The 20,322-nt window shown below is 42.4% G+C and overlaps 1 protein-coding gene across 1 annotated transcript in view; it reads right to left on the bottom strand.

The window, feature by feature from the left end:
* The window catches only part of LOC144669977 (protein ERGIC-53-like), a 69,397-nt gene extending 50,162 nt beyond the window's left edge, over window positions 1-19,235 (bottom strand). Inside the window, exons 1-6 of the mRNA XM_078532277.1 lie at window positions 19,026-19,235; window positions 15,290-15,444; window positions 13,285-13,392; window positions 10,197-10,258; window positions 7,641-7,740; window positions 6,251-6,374 (exon numbers count right to left, since the gene is read on the bottom strand). Coding sequence (XP_078388403.1) covers window positions 6,251-6,374; window positions 7,641-7,740; window positions 10,197-10,258; window positions 13,285-13,392; window positions 15,290-15,444; window positions 19,026-19,194 — 718 coding nt within the window. The 5' untranslated portion in view covers window positions 19,195-19,235. The remainder of the gene's footprint in view (window positions 1-6,250; window positions 6,375-7,640; window positions 7,741-10,196; window positions 10,259-13,284; window positions 13,393-15,289; window positions 15,445-19,025) is intronic.
* Window positions 19,236-20,322: the final 1,087 nt, after the last annotated feature.

Genomic DNA, 20,322 nt, shown 5'->3' with positions numbered 1-20,322 from the left:
AAGATCTCACACTGGATATTTTTATAAAACATATATAGAGATATCCTCATGGCTATTTCTAAAAAAAATGTTAAACTGGACAAGGACTTTTAAAATGTTTGAAGCCATGTCAGTCTGTAAACCTCGAACAAAAGGAGCTACCATGGCAGTATCACAGAAACTTGCACCTCATTATCTCGGAAGGGGCACTAACAACCCCCTGTGGGCTGCAGAGAGCAAATACAAAGGCCCTCTGCATTTCATAAGCCAGGCTGGTGTTTTTGTTTGCTAGGACAAAGGACCCCGCATCCTTCCTTTCAAATCTTAATGGTTGGAACATTTAACAATCTCAGGCACCTAGACAAACGGATACACACCCTTTGTCAAAGCCAAAGTGGAGAAGTGGGAGTTCATGTGACATAGACCTAACTTGTGGAACCAGTAATATTGTCTTATAGAACTGCAAAGCTCAGTATGCCATTTTACCATCTACAAGTAGCTTCACAGAAAAGATTGAATACCCGGCCCCATCTACACTGTTTCTATTGGAACTTCTGTGCCATCATCTACAAGATCAATTGATCTCTGCATGCCTATCTCATCGTGTGAAGTCAACTCCACTCGAAAAGTGAATTACACAGCATTGGTTTTCAACCTGCTGACTTCTGTGAAGGAATATTTCATTGGACTTTGATTCTGGACTCTGGAACCCACGTGAAACAATAATTCTTTTCTCTGTGGTCTTTGCCCTGTAATTTTTTTCTTTTCTCTATCACTCTTTTACTGTATGGGGCTATGTTGCAACCGCACCCCCCCCACTCCTGAGTTTCAAATGTGTGAAAATAAACTAACCCTCTGAGTTCATCCTATCATGAGTTTGCTGTGGTGTTATTAATAAAAATTGGATCACCCCAAAACTGGGGGGTTGGGAAAAAGGCCACCGCTTATAAGGGGAAAAATCAAATCAAAACACCTTTCTGTTTATGGATGGGTGGTGAGGGGAGAAATCAGGGCTGTCTAAATTAAGCCCCCTCCCGTCTGTAACAATGGTAAGCGGGACACTGTCCAGGAGAGTCTAGTCTAGCCTGGAGGTAACAAATGCATGGGAGAAGGTTGCAGCGGCAGATGGGCTGAGACAGGAGTGGAGATGGACAATGGTGTGGAGGTGGAAGTGGGCGGTCTTGCTGATGGAGCAGATACAGGGTTGGAATTTCAGCTCCAGGTCAAACTGGACATCAAGACTGCGAACAGTGGGGTTCAGCTGCAGGCAGCCTTGCCAACTAAATGAGTCTTTAACAAAGGGTAGCAATATTTTTAAACTTACATTTGACCAATTTTACATTCATTGTGCAAACAGTGATCCAGTATGATTTTTTTTTCCACAAAGCATTTTTCCCCCCCACCGAGTCTCATCTCAGCCCAACTGCTGAGTCTCGCTTCAATTGCACCACTAGATGGAACCAAAACTACATCATATTGTGTTTCTGGTTCACAGTTGATAATTCACTACACGTTTAAGAGATAAACATGTGACTCCAGACCCACAGCAATATGGTCAACTTTTAACTGCCCTCTGAAATGGTCTAGCAAGCCAATCAGTTCATGGGCACTTAGGGATAGGCAACGAGTGCTGGCCTGGCCAGTGACACCCACATCCCATGAAAGAAAAAAACTCTTCCTTGAATATAAAAGCAAAATATTGCAGATCCAGGAAACCTTAAAAAAAATGCTGGAATGACAGACCTTGTATAATTATTACATCTCAGAATACTTTCTTGACTCTCTCCTGTTTATGAGAAAGTAATTGCTGCCGGGACTTTTAGACAAACGTTTTTGAATTTTTAATTCTGGATGACGTATCTAGATGCAGTGAACGTAATTAGCAGCCGGAATGTATTTGGGAGAGGAAGATGTTCTGCAAAGCAGTCACTCAGTCTGTGTTTGGTCTCTCCAATGTAGAGGAAACCGCATTGGGAACAGCGAATGCAGTAGACTAAATTGAGGGAAGTGCAAGTGAAATGCTGCTTCACTTGAATTGTATTGTATTGTATCCTTCCTGTTCATGAGAAATTAATTGATGCCAGGACTTTTAGACAAACGTTTTTGAATTTTTAATTCTGGATGACGTATCTAGATTCAGTGAACGTTATTAGCAGCCGGAATGTATTTGGGAGAGGAAGCTTGTGCTTGAAGATGCCATTTGACTCATCCATTAAGAAAAACGTACTTTCCCTAACCTCCAGCTATCCCAGATGAAGACCATCCCCAAATGCTCCTCGCTCTAAGAAGTCCTTCCTACCATTGGTCCTAAATTTCCCTTTATCCTAGGCATCCTTAATGCGGTACTTCACACCCACCCTCAATTTCCATCATCTCACCACAGAACTCTGCCAGGATCGTCAGCACAGCCTTCCTCTCCCAAATACATTCTGGGTGTTAATTACGTTCACTGTATCTAGATACTTCATCTAGAATTAAAAATTCAAAAACGTTTGTCTAAAAGTCCTGGCAGCAATTAATTTCTCATAAATAGGAAGGATACAATACAATACAATTCAAGTGAAGCAGCATTTCACTTGCACTTCCCCCAATTTAGTCTACTGCATTCGCTGTTCCCAATGCGGTTTCCTCTACATTGGAGAGACCAAACACAGACTGAGTGACTGCTTTGCGGAACACCTTCGGTCTGTCCGCAAGCATTACCCAGACCTCCCTGTCGCTTGCCATTTCAACACTCCACCCTGCTCTCATGCCCACATGTCTATCCTTGGCCTGCTGCATTGCTCCAGTGAAGCTCAACGCAAACTGGAGGAACAGCACCTCATCTTCCGACTAGGCAATTTACAGCCTTCCGGACTGAATATTGAGTTCAACAATTTTAGATCATGAACTCTCTCCTCCATCTCCACCCCCTTTCTGATTCCCCTTTTTTCCCAATAATTTATATAGATTTTTCTTTTCCCACCTATTTCCAATATTTTTAAATGTATTTCCATCCATTGTTTTATCTCTATCTTTTAGCCTATTTCGATCCCTTCCCCCCATCCCACCCCCACTAGGGCTATCTGTACATTCCTTAGATAATATCACCAGCTTCAACACCTCTTTGTCCTTTTGTCTATGCCATCTTTTGGTTATATCCACCTATCACTGGCCCTCTATCCAGCTCTACCTGTCCCACCCCCCTCTTAAACCAGCTTATATTTCACCTCTTTTCTATTTTTCCTTAGTTCTGTTGAAGAGTCATACGGACTCAAAACGTTAACTGTGTTCCTCTCCGCAGATGCTGTCAGACCTGCTGAGTTTTTCCAGGTATTTTTGTTTTTGTTAAAGATACAATACCTCCTGTTTATGAGAAATTAATTGCTGCCAGGACTTTTAGATAAACGTTTTTGAATTTTTAATTCTAGATGAAGTATCTAGATACAGTGAACGTAATTAACACCCAGAATGTATTTGGGAGAGGAAGGCTGTGCTGATGATCCTGGCAGAGTTCTGTGGTGAGATGATGGAAATTGAGGGTGGGTGTGAAGTACCGCATTAAGGATACCTAGGATAAAGGGAAATTTAGGACCAATGGTAGGAAGAACTTCACCGAGCGAGGAGCATTTGGGGATGGTCTTCATTTGGGATAGCTGGAGGTTAGGGAAAGGACGTTTTTCTTAATGGATGAGTCAAATGGCATCTTCAAGCACAGGCTTCCTCTCCCAAATACATTCTGGCTGTTAATAACGTTCACTGTATCTAGATACGTCATCCAGAATTAAAAATTCAAAAACGTTTGTCTAAAAGTTCTGGCATCAATTAATTCCTCATAAACAGGAGAGAGTCAAGAAAGTATTCTTGAGATGTAATAATTATACAAGATCTGTCATTCCAGCATTTTTTTTAAGGTTTCCAGGATCTGCAGTATTTCGCTTCTATATTCAAGGATGAGTTTTCTTTCTTTATTCTTTCAATGGGATGTGGGTGTCACTGGCCAGGCAAGCATTCGTTGCCCATCCCTAAGTGCCCATGAACTGATTGGCTTGCTAGGCCATTTCAGAGGTGCAGTTAAGAGTCAACCATATTACTGTGGGTCTGGAGTCACATGTAGGTCAGACTAGGTAAGGATGGCAGATTTCCTTCCCTAAAAGGCCATAAGTGAACCAGATGGGTTTTTAACAGCATTAGATGATTGTCACCATTACTAAGATTTCATCACTGGGACTAGCTTTCAATTCCAGATTCATGAGTTCATTGCATTTAAATTCCACCAATTGCCATGGTGGGATTTGAACCCGTGCCCCCCATTAAGCCTGGCCCTCTGGATTACTAGGCTAATGGCATCACCACTATGCCACCATAACCCCCACCCCCCACCCCCCCAGGCACAAAGCAGGAAGCGAAGGAAATCTCCATGGGGAGGAAGGTAGATGAGACAAAGACACCTTCGGGTGCAGCAATTTTTCAAGCAGGCTTTTGAATTTCGGGGAGAAGTTGCGTGCTGAAGTGATTTGGGAGCAGTGTCAGAACGCAAGAGTTGAACAGGCTCCAAGTATCGCATCAGATGGCGGGGCAAAGCAGACACCAGGCGAGCTGGAGCTTGGGTTTGAGATTGTGCAGAATCAGGAAAGGGGAGCTGACTTGTCATAGTGGAAGCAGAGCTCTTGGTTTGAGAAAGCTGAAAGAGGCAGTGTGTTTTGGAGTATTCCCGGTCACCATGAGGTGCAAGGGAAATTCTGCAACTGAGGTCCTGGTAAATTGAGGGTGTGTCTGTGGACGTGGGGGGCCACCCACTTAGTGGTGAGCTGCAGCAACAACTTATATTTATATAGCACCTTTAATGTAATGAAATGTCTCAAGGCGCTTTGCCGTGGAGCATAATAAAACAAAACACGGAAGGTGATGTTAGGTCAGATGAGCAAGAGCTTGTTCAAAGAGGGAGGTTTTAAGGAGCATTTTAAATGAGAAAAGAGAGAGAGGAGGAGAGGACGAGAGCTATAGAGAAGGTAGCTGAGGTGCAGAGCTGGAATACGGTTGCCAACTCTGGTGGGATTCCTGGAGGTTTGATCATATGACTTCTTGCCTTGAATGTGCCTGCTCCCATTGGGTCATCCTCCAGGCGCTGCCTAGGGAAGGGAGCAGATTCTGTTACCCAACTGCATTCATCTTTACCCTCAGTGAACCCACTGCAGACGCTGGAGCACAAAAATCAAGGCTGATGCTACAGTGCAGTACCGAAGGTGTGCTGTACTGTCGGAGGTGTCGCCTTTTAGCCAAGAGGTTCAACCGAGGACTCATTGGCCCCTCAGATGGATGTAGAAGATCCCATGGCACTATTTCAAAGAGCAGGGGAGTTCTCCCCAGTGTCCTGGCCAATATTTATCCCTCAACCATCACCACCAAAAACAGGTTATCTGGTCATTTATCTCATTACTGCTTGTGGGAGCTTGCTGTGCACAAATTGTTGCTGTGAAAACTTTCCTCTGAACTCCACAACTTCCAGTGTTTCAATTTTAAAATTCTCATCCTTGCTTTCAAATCTCTCCATGTCCTATTTTGGTCATTTTCTCTATCCCTCCCAAACACCCAGGATCCCTGCATTTCTTCAGTTCTAGTCTATGGTGCATCCTGATTTTAATCGCTTCACCAGTGGCAGCCGTGCCTTCAGCCTCCTGGATCCTAAGCTCTGGAATTCCCTTCCTAAACCTCATCACCTCTCTCTCCTTCTTTAAGACTCTCCTTCAAGCCTACCTTCTTGACCAACCCTTTGGTCAGCAGTCCTGATATCTCTCTATGTGGCTCAGTGTCCTTGCAGGTAATGCTCCTGTGAAATGCCTTTGGATGCTTTACACCATTAAAAGCACTATATAAATGCAAGTTATTGTTGTATTTTGATCATAAATATTTTTGATAAAAAATTGCACTGTAGGCCAATAAACACTAGATAAAATTCTGCACATTATTTTCCCAAATTAATCAGGAATGCAAGGAAATCTGTACAAGTGCCATTATAATTGATATACACGTGAGGACAATGTTCATAGCAGCCAATTTGCGCACAGGAACTCCCGCACGCAGTAATGAGATAAATGACCAGATAATCTGTCTTTAGTGGTGCAGATTAGTGTCAGAGAGTCATTATGGCACAGAAGGAGGCCATTCAGCCCATCAATTTCATGCCTGTTCACTGCAGAACAACCCAGTCAGTCCCATTCCTCCTCTCTATTCCTGTAGCCCTGCACATGTATTTCTCTCATCAGCCCATGCGATTTCCTTTCTTGCTTACCTGCAACTCCCCCAGTAGCTGCTGAAACTCCAAAGTATCCGCTTGAAGGAAGGTTCATGTTTTGGACTTCAGTACAAAACTCATAGTTCTCATCGAAATTGTTCATCCCCACATTTACGTATACCTGCAAGGGTGGACAGGCAAACAGCATCAACACACACTGTAACAAAACTATTTATTCCTTCAAACAAAGGCCAGACCTGTTTCTGGCTGGAGCAGAGATCACATACGAAAGACAGGTACTACACATAATTTGTCAAGGCCAGTGCGATCTCCTGGACTTGTTTCCATTGTCTAGGGAGAGTCCAGAAAAGAATTTCTCAGATTTTCCACCCCCCCCAAAGAACAGGCCGGGGTTTTTAAGACTAGTTTTCCGCAGGAGATCACAGTTTCATATTGTGGTGCAGAAGGTGTGTTTGGGGTTGGGGGGGTTGCGGGCTGGATGGAGTGTTTTTCCCTGTGTCATTAATTGCTTTTAGACAGAATGAAAATGTTTTATAAAGAGGCTCCAGCCAGCTGTATCCCTGGGCAAGTTCACTCTGTGACAATGTACATCAATATTGGTTGCACAAGGGGAAACCCTGGATGAGTTTCATTTGTTTTTGCACGAACAACACTGTTCAAAAATTCGGTCAAAGGAAAAAAGTAGCTTGAAGGCCAAGATACTCGATACCAATTTCCCTGACCCATCGGTAATTGTAATTGGCTTCTAAAACCATCTCCAATGGGTCACATCAAGTTCATTATCGAAGTGAAGCATCCAAGAGTCCCTTTGCCAAAATTGGAACAAAAGAGACAAGTGTAAAAATTGTCAACAGATGATAAATGAGAATCTACAAACTGAAATTTTATTTAATCTTTACTTATTCTTTCATGGGATGTGGATGCTGCTGTCAAGACAAGCATTTATTGCCCATCCCCAATTATCGTTGAACGGAGTATCTAGCTCAACCATTTCAGAGGGCAATCAAGAGTCAACCACATTGCTGTGGGCCTGGAGTAACATGGAGGCCAGACCAGGTAAGGACGGCAGATTTCTTTCCCTAAAGGACATCAGTGAAGCAGATGGGTTTTTACGACGATTGAGAATAATTTTGTGGTCATCAATACCCAACATTGAAATTGGACAATTAGCCACTGCCTGTTCTTCTTCCGAAATGGCTAAACATAGATTCAAAGTCATTCGTGAAAGAAATGCTGCCTGGGAAAGCTGCACCTCAATACCGGTCACCAATGTCAATGGGAAAGAACGAGCTGAGAGCGTCCAGGGGAAAAGAGAGCACTCGAGACAATGGCAAAACATGACAGCACTAGCAAACAAACCTGTAAAGTTAGTACACGCATTTACACGTTTAATAAAGTCTGCATTAAAATTACTAAACCCGCTTACCTGTAATGTCTTCTGGTAATACCTTATCCTGGTTCTGACAGGGTAGTAGGTGTTGCGGTAATCACGAATGCATGAGCCCAAAGCTTGGCTTGCTCCATCGCTGAAATTTGGATTAAAACACAAATGAACCCAAGCCATCGGTTACCGTTTTATTAAGTGCGTTTGGAGTGGACAAGTTACAACATAAAAGAGATTTATTGTTTCAAAGTTATTTTATCAACATGAAATAATGAGTTAATCAACTATTTTGGAATGATAAAAGAATACCTCATTTGTTAAAAGAAAAAACAAGGAGGTTATGCTGAACTTGTGTAAGACACTAGTTAAACCTCTGCTAGAGGTTCTGTTCAGTTCTGGGCTCCGCATTTTAGGAAGGATGTGAAGGCATTGGAGAGAGTGCAGAAGAGATTTATGAGAATAATTCCAGGGATGAGGAACTTCAGTTATGAAGATGGATTGGAGAAGTTGGGACTGTTTTCTTTGGATAAGAGGAGGCTGAGAGGAAATATGACAGCAGTATTCCAAATTATGAGGGGCCCGGACAGAGTAGATGGGGAAAAACAGTTCTCCCTTTGTGGAAGGGTTGGGAACCAGGGAGCACAGATCGAAAGTAATTGGCAAAAGAAGCAAAAGTGATGTGAGAAATAACTTTATCACACAGCGGCTGGTAAAGGTCTGGAGTGCACTGCCTGAGTGTGGTGGAGGCAGGTTCGATCGAGGCATTCAAGAGGAAATTAGATGATTCTATAGATGATAATAAGCAGGGTTGTGGGGAGAAGGCAGGAGAATGGCGCTAAGTGAAATGCTCACTCGGAAAGCTGGTGCAGACACAATGGGCCGAGTGGCCTCCTTCTGCACTATAACAATTCTACGATTCTGTGGAAATATAAAAATTAGATCGCTAAATGGCAACCTAAAGGCTAGAAGTTCAAAGACCACCATGGTGAGTTTGAAGTGAAGTCTGGTAATTGTAGGCGAGTGCCAGAAAAACAATCACAAAAGCTACTGGGTTGTAAAACTTGTTCACTTAGGTCCTGAAATAAAGGGAAAATGTGCCACCTCACCATTTCTGGCCTGCAAGGGGCTCCTGCCCCACACTCTCTCTCAATGTCTCTCAGAAGTGACCAAGTAAGTCTTCAATAATAAAACCAATCACTCATTCATTCAGGAAGATAGCCCACCACCACCTCCTTGAGACGGTCTAAACAGCAACAGCTTCCATTTAGATAGCGCCTTTAACGGCAGTAAATTGACCCAGGGTGCTTCATAATAAAATTTGGTTACAGGAGGGACAACAAATGTAATTTCTTGCTATGACTCCCAGAGAAAAATCTTTAAAAATTAAGATTCGACATCAAGAGCTCAAAAGCTGTGTTACAGAATAAAGCACCAAAAATCCTCCTCTCAATCTCCCTTTTAAAAATTAATTTATGGGACAGCATTTATTACCCATCCCTAATTGCCCTTGAGAAGATGGTGGTGAGCTGCCTTCTTGAACCGCTGCAGTCCATGTGGTGTGGGTGCACCCACAGTGCTGTTAGGGAGGGAGTTCCAGGATATTAACCCAGTGATAGTGAACAATGTACAGTGAAGGAACGGCAATATATTTCCAAGTCAAGATTGGTGAGTGGTTTGGAGGGGAACTTCCAGGTGGTGGTGTTCCCATGTGTCTGCTGCCCTTGTCCTTCTGGATAGTAGTGTTCATGAGTTTGGAAGGTGCTGTCTAAGGTGCCTTGGTGAGTTCCTGCAGTGCATCTTGTAGATGGTACACACTGCTGCTACTGTGCGTCGGTGGTGGAGGGAGCGAATATTTGTGGAAGGGGTGCCATTTAAGTGGACTGCTTTGTCCTGGATGGTGTCAAGCTTCTTGAGTGTTGTTGGAGCTGCACTTATCCAGGCAAATGGAGAGTATTCCATCACACTCCTGACTTGTGCCTTGTAGATGGTGGACAGGTTTTGGGGAGTCAGGAGCTAAGTTACTCGCCACAGGATTCCCAACCTCTGACCTGCTTTTGTAGTATTTATATGGCTAGTCCAGTTCCGTTTTTGGTCAATAGTAACTCCCAGGATGTTGATAGTGGGAGATTCAGTGATGGTAATGCCATTGAATGTCAAGGGGTAATGGTTAGATTATCTCTTGTTGGAGATGGTTATTGCCTGGCACTTGTGTGGTGCAAATGTTACTTGCCACTTGTCAGCCCAAGCCTAGATGTTGTCCAGGTCTTGCTGCATTTGGAAATGGACTTTGTGGTAGAAAATGAACCATTATCCAAGGCTTCTCTACTTAAAGTGGAAAGTTAGGGCAGAATGGAATGGTGAGAGATGCACTCACCTGTGTATAGGCTTTGAAAAAAGTCACTTCTGTTCCCCTAACCATTCCAACAAATCTCTACTTTCTAAATCTAACTTGAGGGAAGTTTACAAATAAAACTTGGTAAGTCTCTGACATATTACAAATTTGAGGCAAAAAAAAATTATGATTCAGCCTTATGTGCAAAAGAAGAATGTTTTACAAAACAACCCACAATTCATACCACAAATAAAACGAAAACTTACTTGAAGTGATCGTATGTGAGTTGTCCATCATTTCCCACCACAAGGATGACTGGATTGTTTATCTAAGAGACAGTGTCAAAGAGAGGTTATGATAAGTAAACCTTAATTTTATGGATCCAAAGTGCTTCAAAGTGAAGCTTGCGCGCAAGTTACAGCAGGACTGTAAAGCCTGTGGATCCACCAAACCAGAGAACTGATCAGTGGGATTTATTTCTTCCCCTGCACCTCAAGTGCTTTCATGTGAAAAATAGCTCCCCAGGCAAGGCTGTCATCAGCTGCAGAATCACACCTCTTGGCATCAGCCACCTTTAGATTCAGAGGCTGTATTATAACCTTACAATCATACAACCAGAAGAATGCTCTTTTAATAATAGCATTTCGACATCCTCCATTGCTGAAATCACATATCATCGAGCAACGTCCCCCCCATTGTCCAAGCTGATAATTTGAATTCAGCCACAAGAGAATTTAAGAATATTGATTTTATGAACAGCACCTCATCTTCCGACTAGGCACTTTACAGCCTTCCGGACTGAATATTGAGTTCAACAATTTTAGATCATGAACTCTCTCCTCTATCCCCACCCCCTTTCCAATTCCCCTTTTTTCCAATAATTTATATAGATTTTTCTTTTCCCACCTATTTCCATTATTTTTAAATGTATTTCCATCCATTGTTTTATCTCTACCTTTTAGCCTATTTCCGTCCCTTCCCCCCACCCTACCCCCACTAGGGCTATCTGTACCTTGCTCGTCCTGCTTTCTACCCTTAATGTCACCTATTAGCACATTCCTTAGATAATATCACCAGCTTCAACATCTCTTTGTCCTTTTGTCTATGACATCTTTTAGCTATCTCCACGTATCACTGGCCCTCTATCCAGCTCTACTTGTCCCACCCCCCTTAAACCAGCTTATATTTCACCTCTTTTCTATTTTTCCTTAGTTCTGTTGAAGAGTCACACGGACTCGAAACGTTAACTGTATTCCTCTCCGCAGATGCTGTCAGACCTGCTGAGTTTTTCCAGGTATTTTTATTTTTATTTTTCACTTTTTTCTCTCTCCTCCTCCCTCCCCAAATCAAATCCTCCTGCCTTGACTTTTCATTTTCCATTCTTACACTGAATGTAACTGTATTGTGAGTGCCGTCTCCCCAAGTATTCTACTTTTAGCTTGCCTGCTTGCTTAGCTTCGTTAGCCAGAGCTAGATCAAGACATTGACTCTTACAGCACAGGTGGCTCTCATATTTGGCCCATTTTGGAGAGAGCTGTCTTGTATAGCCACATGCCCCAACTTTTACGCCATGGCCCTACAAATGAGTCCTCTTCAGCTACATAGCCTTGCTTAAAGGAAGTGGCTGCAGAGATAGTGGATGCATTGGTTGTAATCTTCCAAATTTCCCTAGACTCTGGAAAGGGCCCAGCAGACTAGGAAGCCACAAACATGACCACACTATTTTAGAACGGAGGGAGACAGAAAGCAGGAAACCATAAACCAGCTAGTCTAACATCTGTCACTGGGAAAATGCTAGAATCCATTATTAAGGATGTAGTAGCGGGACGCTTAGAAAGTCAAAATACAATCAGGCAGAGCCAACATATTTTTGTGAAAGTGAAATCGTGTTTGACAAATTTATTAGAGTTCTTTGTAACAATTAGGGTGGATAAAGGGGAACCCATCAGATGGAGTGTATTTGGATTTCCAAAGGCATTCGAAAAGGTGCCACATAAAATTTACTACACAAATTAAGAACTCATGGTGTTAGGGATGATATATTAACATGGCTAGAGGACTGGCCAATTAACAGGAAACAAAGAGTCAAGATAAATAAGTCATTTTCAGATAAGCAAACTGTAACTAGTGGAGTGCCAGAGAGGTCAGTGCTGGCGTCTCGACTATTTACAATCTACATTAATGACTTGGGACAGACTTTACTATAGCCAAAATTGCTGATGATACAAAGATAGGTAGGAAAGCAAGTTGTGAGGAGGATGCAAAGAGTCTGCAAAGGGATATAGATAGGTTAAGTGAGTAGGCAAAAATTGGCACATGCGCTTTAATGTGGGGAAAATGCGAGGTTGTCTACCCTGGCAGGAAAAATAGAAAAGCAGAGTATTATTTAATTGGAGAGAGACTGCAGAATGCTGTTTTTCAGAGGGGCTGGGTGTCCCTACCCATGAATCAAAAAAGTTAGCATGCAGGTACAGCAAGTAATTAGGAAGGCAATTAGAATGTTGGTCTTTCTTGCGAGGGAGATGGAGTATAAAAGTAGATGTGCCTTGCTTCAGCTGCATTGGTGAGACTGTACTTGGAGTCCTGTGTACAGCTCTGGTCACCTTACTTGAGGGATATACTTGCATTGGAAGCAATTCAGTGAAGGTCCACCAGGCTGATTCCTGGGACGAAGGGATCGTCTTCTGAGGAGAGATGGAGCAGGTTGGACCCATACTCATAGGAGTTTAGGAGAATGAGAGGTGATCAGCAAAATTACCCTTTGAAAAAATTTACTTCTAGATCAGCCACAGTTTCACATTTTGTTCATGACTTTGAGGCCATTAAGATTCTCAAGAATACAGTTCATTTAGTCCAAAAGGCTCACAAAGCTAACAAACATTTCGCTTTTCTTTCCGCTGCAAAGTTCAATTTGAAATCAGGTCAGTCACTAGCTTCTGCATTTCCAATAATGCTCCTAAATATTTAAGAAATATACCACTCAAATCTGTGCATTCCTGAAGTGAGCTCCCAATTTAAAATATGGCACCAGATAGACAGTCGTCAAAGAAAATTTAGGGTCAGCAGACAGAAGGAAAGAACCGACAATAGGATTGGTGGTTATTTGATAATCTCACAGGGAGGGAACGATCCTGGACTCCAACTTCGACAGGACGACCAAAGGCACCTTGAATGTAGACTGAGGAATAAACAGGGCTGCAAACATTGTGGAGGTCATCCAAAATGACCCAGAGCACTATTGTATGAGTCACTGATTTAAAGCAATGCAATATCACAATGACTTCAAAACTCATGCACATACTTAACACAGAAACGAGCTCAACAAGAGCCACTTTTCTTGCTTCTGTTACTTACCCTGCCATCATTATCATATGAGTCAAAGAAGATGCCAACGCCATCCCAGTGATCAGCTGCTCCATAAACAGGTCCTGTCGGCCCCCTCTCTCTGGTGAACCATATCGCCTGTCATGACAGGAAAGGTTATGAGTATCGACCTACTTTGGAGGATTCACATCATCCTATTTGTGTTAGCCCTTGCTGAGAAAACCTAGTGAACGCACATGTTGCACCATGAAGCGTTTTGTGATCAGGATTCTCCATACAGCAATTTGGAAGAGCGGAGAGACACAAAGGAAGGAAAAATGAAGAATTGCCTTCTTATAGCTGCTGAGCCATGGAGGGGTAGAGACAGAGGTGTGGGATTGGATTGCTTTCTTAGCTAGTGGTGGTTGATGTAGTTCACGGGAACAAAGAAAACAGTTGGCATTCACTCCAGGATATAGTACGTATATGGATTGGATAGGTTGGGGTTATTTTCCTTAGAACAAAGAAGGCTGAGAGGTGGCTTGATTGAGATGTACAAAATTATGAGGGGAATAGATAGAGTGGACAGGATAAAATTGTTTCCCTTGGTGAAGAATTCTAGAACCAGGGGACATAGATTCAAGATAAGTGGCAGAAGATGTAGGGGGGATATGAGGAAGAACTTTTTTACGCAGAGGGTAGTGGGTGTCTGGAATTCGCTGCCCAAGTTGGTGGTAGATGCAGAAACTCTAAACTCTTTTAAAAAGTACCTGGATCTGCACCTGAAGTGCTGTAAGCTGCAGGGCTATGGGCCGGGTGCAGGAAGGTGGGATTAGAAAGGGCACCTGGGTGTCCTCGGGCTGGCATGGACAAGATGGGCTGAATGGCCTCCTTCTGTGCTGTAACTTTTCTATGGTTCTATGGTTCCACTTGAACAGTAGCATTGCGCAATTTGTACTAAAATTCACAACGTTTTCAGGAGACACTGAAGATTGGATTCTATTAAATAAGGTGGTCATTTAGATATTTGCTGATATTTAGACAACTTTCAATGGCTATATTTTGGAGTTACTAAAAAGAAAAGTTGATTGCTGACACCATCAAGGATGTTTTAATTGAACAGAAAGTAATGATCAACTTTGCTTTTGTTTAAAAAATGGTCTCGAAGGCACATTGGGAAAAGTAACTTGTGTGCGTTGCTAAGCATCATGAACTTTTTGAGTTAACCTTTGACCTGATGGACTCCCGTAGGATGGTAAGAACATAAACCTTACTGGGTTCACCATGAATTGGAGTATATTTATCTACGTAACTCCATTTATTTTTTAAGTTATGTGAAGCAGTCCAAGATGTAACCGGACACCATATAAATTCAACAATCATGGACAGGAATTCTGATCAACTTAAGTAGTTGAGCTAAAATCTGAGCCAAGGCCAAGGAGCTGCCACACTGAGAACCAGGCAAAACATAAAACATGGATAAAACTGGGGTATAAAGATGGCACGACATGTTTAGAGATTTCCCACAAGTTCCTCACCATCATCTAGGTTTCCCAAAGCTTCAAGGTTCAATCACCATCTTGAATCCTTTTCAGCTACAGTAATCAAGTTGACCTTCTAGATCAATATGCAGCATTTGATCGAATAGCAGGCACGTTCAATGTTCACTCATTCGAGAAAAAGTATGTGGGTGCAGGAGGCAGGCTTCCTTACTTTTGCTCACTGGCCCTTGTGGCATTATTAAAGAATGTGAACTGAATGTTGCTTTTATTTCCTGTAGTATAATATGGCCCTCCCCAGTCAGGTCCTTTGTGCATTTTATAAGTGCTGTGTTCCATAACCAGTGTAAACCAAGTCATGGGGTAGAGGTCTTGTAATAACAATTACTAATAGCCCCAAAAAGGAAGTAGAATACATCACATCCTAACCCTTTCGGAGCAAATTTAAGTATAGTCATCAGCTCCGGTTCCACCCCGTGACAACTTGTAGATTTCAAATAGATTCCTGGGTATCAGGAAAATTCTTACAAAGCCACTGACAAGAAGGAAAAACGCACCAGTCCATCTGCGCCAATTCTGTTTCTGCCACGTATCCGAAATGAAACTTCTACCTCCCAGTTTTCAAAGGCGACGTCATTCTTGCTCCAAATAGATCCACTTTGGCTTCGCAATGAAGGAACAACTCGGACTCGTTCAGAACTAGGAAGGGCATCTGAGTAATAATGAAAGAACTATTAAGGTTACTTATTTTAAAAACAACTCCTTATACAAAGAGGCGGCTGTGAGCGTTTCTCCAACTTGTTAAAAATCTACTTGACCAGGATTTAACTTGAAGAGGGAAACCTTCTTTTGATGCAACAAAATGCGGAGATGGCAGGATAGTGGCAATGTCACAGGACTGGCAATCACAAGGTCCAGTCTAATGCTCTGGGGATCCGGGTTCAAACACCACCACAACAATTTAAATTCAATTAATTATAAAAATCTACCTGGTTATATAAAGAATGGTTTAAAAACCCATCTCGGTCACCACTGTCGTTTAGGGAAGGAAATCTGCCGTCCTTAGCTGGTCTGGACTAGGTGACTCCAGACCCACAGCAAAATGGTTGACTCTTAGCTGCCCTCCGAAATGGCCCAGCAAGCCATTGTTACCAAACCAATACAGAATTGTCAAACCAAATGCATTGCAGCGGTTCAAGAAGACGGCTCACCTTGTCAAAGGAAATTAGGGATGGGCAATAAATAATGGCCTTGCCTGCGACACCTACATCCCAAGAAAGAATTAAAAGAAGAGTTTACCATTTTAATCCCTAATAAGATTCTTTAGTGTGCATTGGCATCTTGAACTAAGACGGAACTTAAATGTCACCACGGCAACACACTGGATCAGACAGACCTGCCTCCTTTTTATTGGTAAAAGCAAAATAGTGCAGATGCTGGAATCTGAAACAAAAACAAAAATTGCTGGGAAAACTCAGCAGGTCTGGCAGCATCTGTGGAGAGAAAGGCAGAGTTAACGTTTCGAGTCCATATGACTCTTATTGCTTATTGGCTTGAGGGCCTCACAGGCTATAATCTTATCACAAGCCAAAGGGTACAATTGATAGCATACGAGGTTTCATTGCAACACAGAAACATTTTGTACAATAAAAGTCTTCCATTTTGTCTCATCGTTCTGCAGAACCATTCTTTATGTAACCAAGTAGACATGGAAACGATGTTTCCACTTCTGGGCGCGACCATACCAAGGGGTTGTAAATATAAGCTAGACACTGATAAATCCAATAAGGAATTCAGGAAAACTTTCTTTACCCAGAGGAGTGGTTAGAATGTGGAACTCAACACCACATGGATTAGTTGAGGCGAATACCTAGATACATTTAAGGGGAAGTGAGATAAGAACTGGAGACAGAAAGGGATACAAACATTCCAACATACAAATAGGGTTAGGTGCAGTAAGGTGGGAGAGAGTTCATGTGGAGCATAAATATTGGCACAGGCCAGTTGCACCAAACAGTCGGGTTCTGTGGTGTACATTCTATGTAATGTAAATTACTGTTGTGCTTTTTTAGGCATGGCATTGATAAATGCTCACAGCATGAGGCGCTTACACAGAGTAATTTAATCTCTTCAGCAGGTGGCGGTACCATTCTCCATGTTTGGTGATGCACTTGGACAACAGAACTCCAAATTAACACCTCTAGTTAGACTAATGCTCAATGCACTCAGCTGGCTTCAATATAGCACATGGACATTGGAAACTTAAAGTGTTGGAATTGAACAAATTAAGGTAAATACAGGGTAACTTGGAGATAAAATGAATCTGCGTCAGATTTTCAAAAGCAAAAAATTTCAGGTCATCAGCGACGGGATCTATAATTTGACTTGACCATCGTCTATGATCACGGATATCAAAGGATGCAAACGACGAATTTGCCTTGGCTCTGGGTTGTTAAAGTATGGACTGTGGGGTATGGGGTCCGGACAGCCTCTCACACCATGCAAAAGATTACAAATAAGACAGGTGCCAGAGAAATATAACCAGAGTTCACGTGTACCGAGCGGTTTTGTTCCACTGAACAATAAGAATGCAAGTGATAATTCCAGGAAGTTATATAATTTCTCTTCCATAAATAACATCAGCACCCTTGCTTGATTGCATTGTAAGATTATTTGCCATTCATTTTGATTTTTTTTTAAATTATATTCTTTTGCCAGTAGAGGGGTAAATACTTATTTTAAAAGAGCACTTAAATTCGACAGAAGTGGGTACAATAGTGAAGAAAAGGATGCAGCATCTTTCATGATGTCTCCATGCATTTTACAGACAATGAGATACTTTTGAAGCTTAGTTACTGTGTTGATACAGGAAACTCAGCAGTCAATTTTCACACAGTAAAGTCTCACAACAGTGCTGTGATAATAAAAGCAAAATGCTGGAAATATGAAAGAGAAAAAGTTGGAAAAACTCAGCAGTTCTGGCAGCATCTGTGGAGAGAGAAAAACAGTATTAACGTTTCAAATCCATGTGATTCGTCTTCAGAGCTGGAGAGAGGTAGAAATGTGATGAGTTTTATGCTGTTGAAAAGGGCAATCGGTGGGGGGTAGGGGGGTGTTGCAGTGGAGCAGGTAGAGCAAAACAGAAGGTTAGGGGTAGGTTGGGGATCAGGAGACAAATAACAAAGATGTCACAGACACAAGGCAAAGACTATTAGCATAAGGACTAAAGCAGGTGTCATTAGCAGCATGAAGACCAACCCTGTCTGGAAACAAGATAGCAAAATGTGTGTCCACAACATCTATTTTAGGTGCCGTTTGAAGAATATATATTGGTCAGGAAAGCTGAGAGAACTCCCACTTGCCCCTCCACCCCAAACTCTTCTTCAAAATTATGCTATGGGATCTTTCACATCCACCAAGAGAGCAGACAGGCCCTTAGTTTAATATCTCACCCAGAAGACGGCACCTGGATGTTTTTCTGAACAGCAATTAAAATGCTGCTAAAATGCCGCCCTACACAATAGTATGCTTTCCTGAAAAAGTAGTTCACAGATCAAGATTGTCAGATAGTCCTTGGAGCTTCCAATAATGGTAGCAAACTTAATTTTTTAAAGAAGTTAATTGCCAGGAAATGAGTTAATGAGGGAGTAACCACATTTGATGCTTCACCAACACATCATTTATGCACATACTAATCTTTTTATAAGAACATCTTGAGTTGGCACAATTATTCGATATTCTAACAGCTACTTTCCAAAGTTAGGAACCTCCACAATACAAAGATTAATTGAAAATAGTTGCACAGAAGTAATGCTATACTTGACTCTGATAGACAGCATGCACAAAGATGTATGTGGGTGGCTGGATGAATCTGAGAGAGAGAGAGGGAGAGAGACAGCATGTTTTGAACACCAGCTAAAGTTGAGAAAGGGAACAACTCTGACCAGCAGACAACCTCTGACAGGGATAGGAATGACTGTTTCACAACACAAGCCACACGTGTCACTACAGATTATAAAATTCGCTGCTAATAATCGGAAAATTGAGAATACTTCCCCCCCAACCTTAAAACTATTTTCCAACAGGTTTAAACAAATAAAGACTCTAATGCACCAACTTAGTTACTTAAACATGCAAACTGCACACACCAAACAAAGAGGCTGTAACCAGTTTTGTAGCTGAAGTTTAATTAACTATTCGCTGCAGAATCAATTGAGAAGTAGTTGTGGAGGGGGGAGGGAGGGGGAAGGGAGTTGGAGTTTGCCCTTCCCCAGGAGTAAAGTAAAAACTTACTGCCATGGTATATCCAGAAAGGAACGGTACCATCCTGCAACACCAGGTGCGGTCCTTTGAAGCTGTACTTGTACTCGAACCTGCGGTTCGGTCGCTCCGCTTCCTGGCTGGAGGTGGGAGCGGGGATAAGACAGACCAGAGACAGCAGCACCCACACGCACCCGACCATCGCTCGCCTTCAGCTGAGCCGGCAGCGCCAGACGTCCCGCATGGGAGAGCCACCAGGCAGCAAGCCATTGGTTGCCGCCGCCTGGGTCAAGAGCCAAGAGCTACCAGTTGGTTCATCACGCAGGGTCTCTGTGTTAACATAGGCTGCAGCCCAGCTGCACAAGAGCTGAGTGGCTCCCATCTCTGGGACCCCTTCCACTATTCTATAAAGGTTCGAACATAAAAGCTGGCATCTTGTTAAAAAAAAATTTATATACATTATACTTTCTGCACAATTATATCTCAACTATTTGGAATAACCTGACAGTCAAGTAGTAAGAGGCAAGTTGTATTGGGTATTTTTTAAAATTTATTCATTCATGGGTTGTGGGCGTCGCTGGTTAGGCCAGCATTTATTGCCCATGCTAATTGCCCTTGAGGTGGTGGTGAGCTGCCTTCTCGAACTGCTGCTGCAGGTAATCCATGGTGCTGTTAGGGAGTTCCAGGATTTTGACCCAAATATACTTGATTGATTTAAAGGAACCAGGTTAAAAGTTTATGTGGGTCTTTTTGCACAACCTCTACTTATTTTTGCTCTAGTGCTCTAATTTGCATTAATTCTAAGAATAAACAACACTAAGGCTTGAAGGACATGAATATCATGAAACAAAAACAGAAAATGATAGAAACATCAGCAGCTTGGCAACAGTAGGGGGGGGGGGGGAAACAGTCAAGTGACCCCGAATTAGAACCGAAACAGCATTTGGTGCAAAAAGGGGATTTATTCAAAAACCTGCAAAGTGGTTAAAATGAAATTAGATCATTGTCATTCGGGCTGTGACATTAACATGAAACAACAGGAAGACATTTAAGAGACAAAGGCGAATGATAGCAGGATAAATTGGCAAAGTGGAGAAGCTAGCAACAAGGGAAGAGAAAAAAAAACACTGGACCACACATCTGTGGTATATTTCACTGAAGCTGAATGCTCAGCATGTTGCACCCAGTTTGTCCACATGTATCTTTCTGCACGTTTTCATTGTCTGCAATTCTGCAGTACAAACTAATCTGCTTTGACCTTGCTCAAGACGCAGGGCAGGAAATGCCTTTTCTTTAGTTGCAAGGAAGAATAACTGTTGCTTATCAATTT

The sequence above is a fragment of the Cetorhinus maximus genome, chromosome 30 (assembly GCF_964194155.1).
Source record: "Cetorhinus maximus chromosome 30, sCetMax3.hap1.1, whole genome shotgun sequence".
Taxonomy (NCBI): domain Eukaryota; kingdom Metazoa; phylum Chordata; class Chondrichthyes; order Lamniformes; family Cetorhinidae; genus Cetorhinus; species Cetorhinus maximus.
Note: the sequence above shows the minus strand (reverse complement) of the source record. Positions and strands in the feature narration are given on the sequence as shown.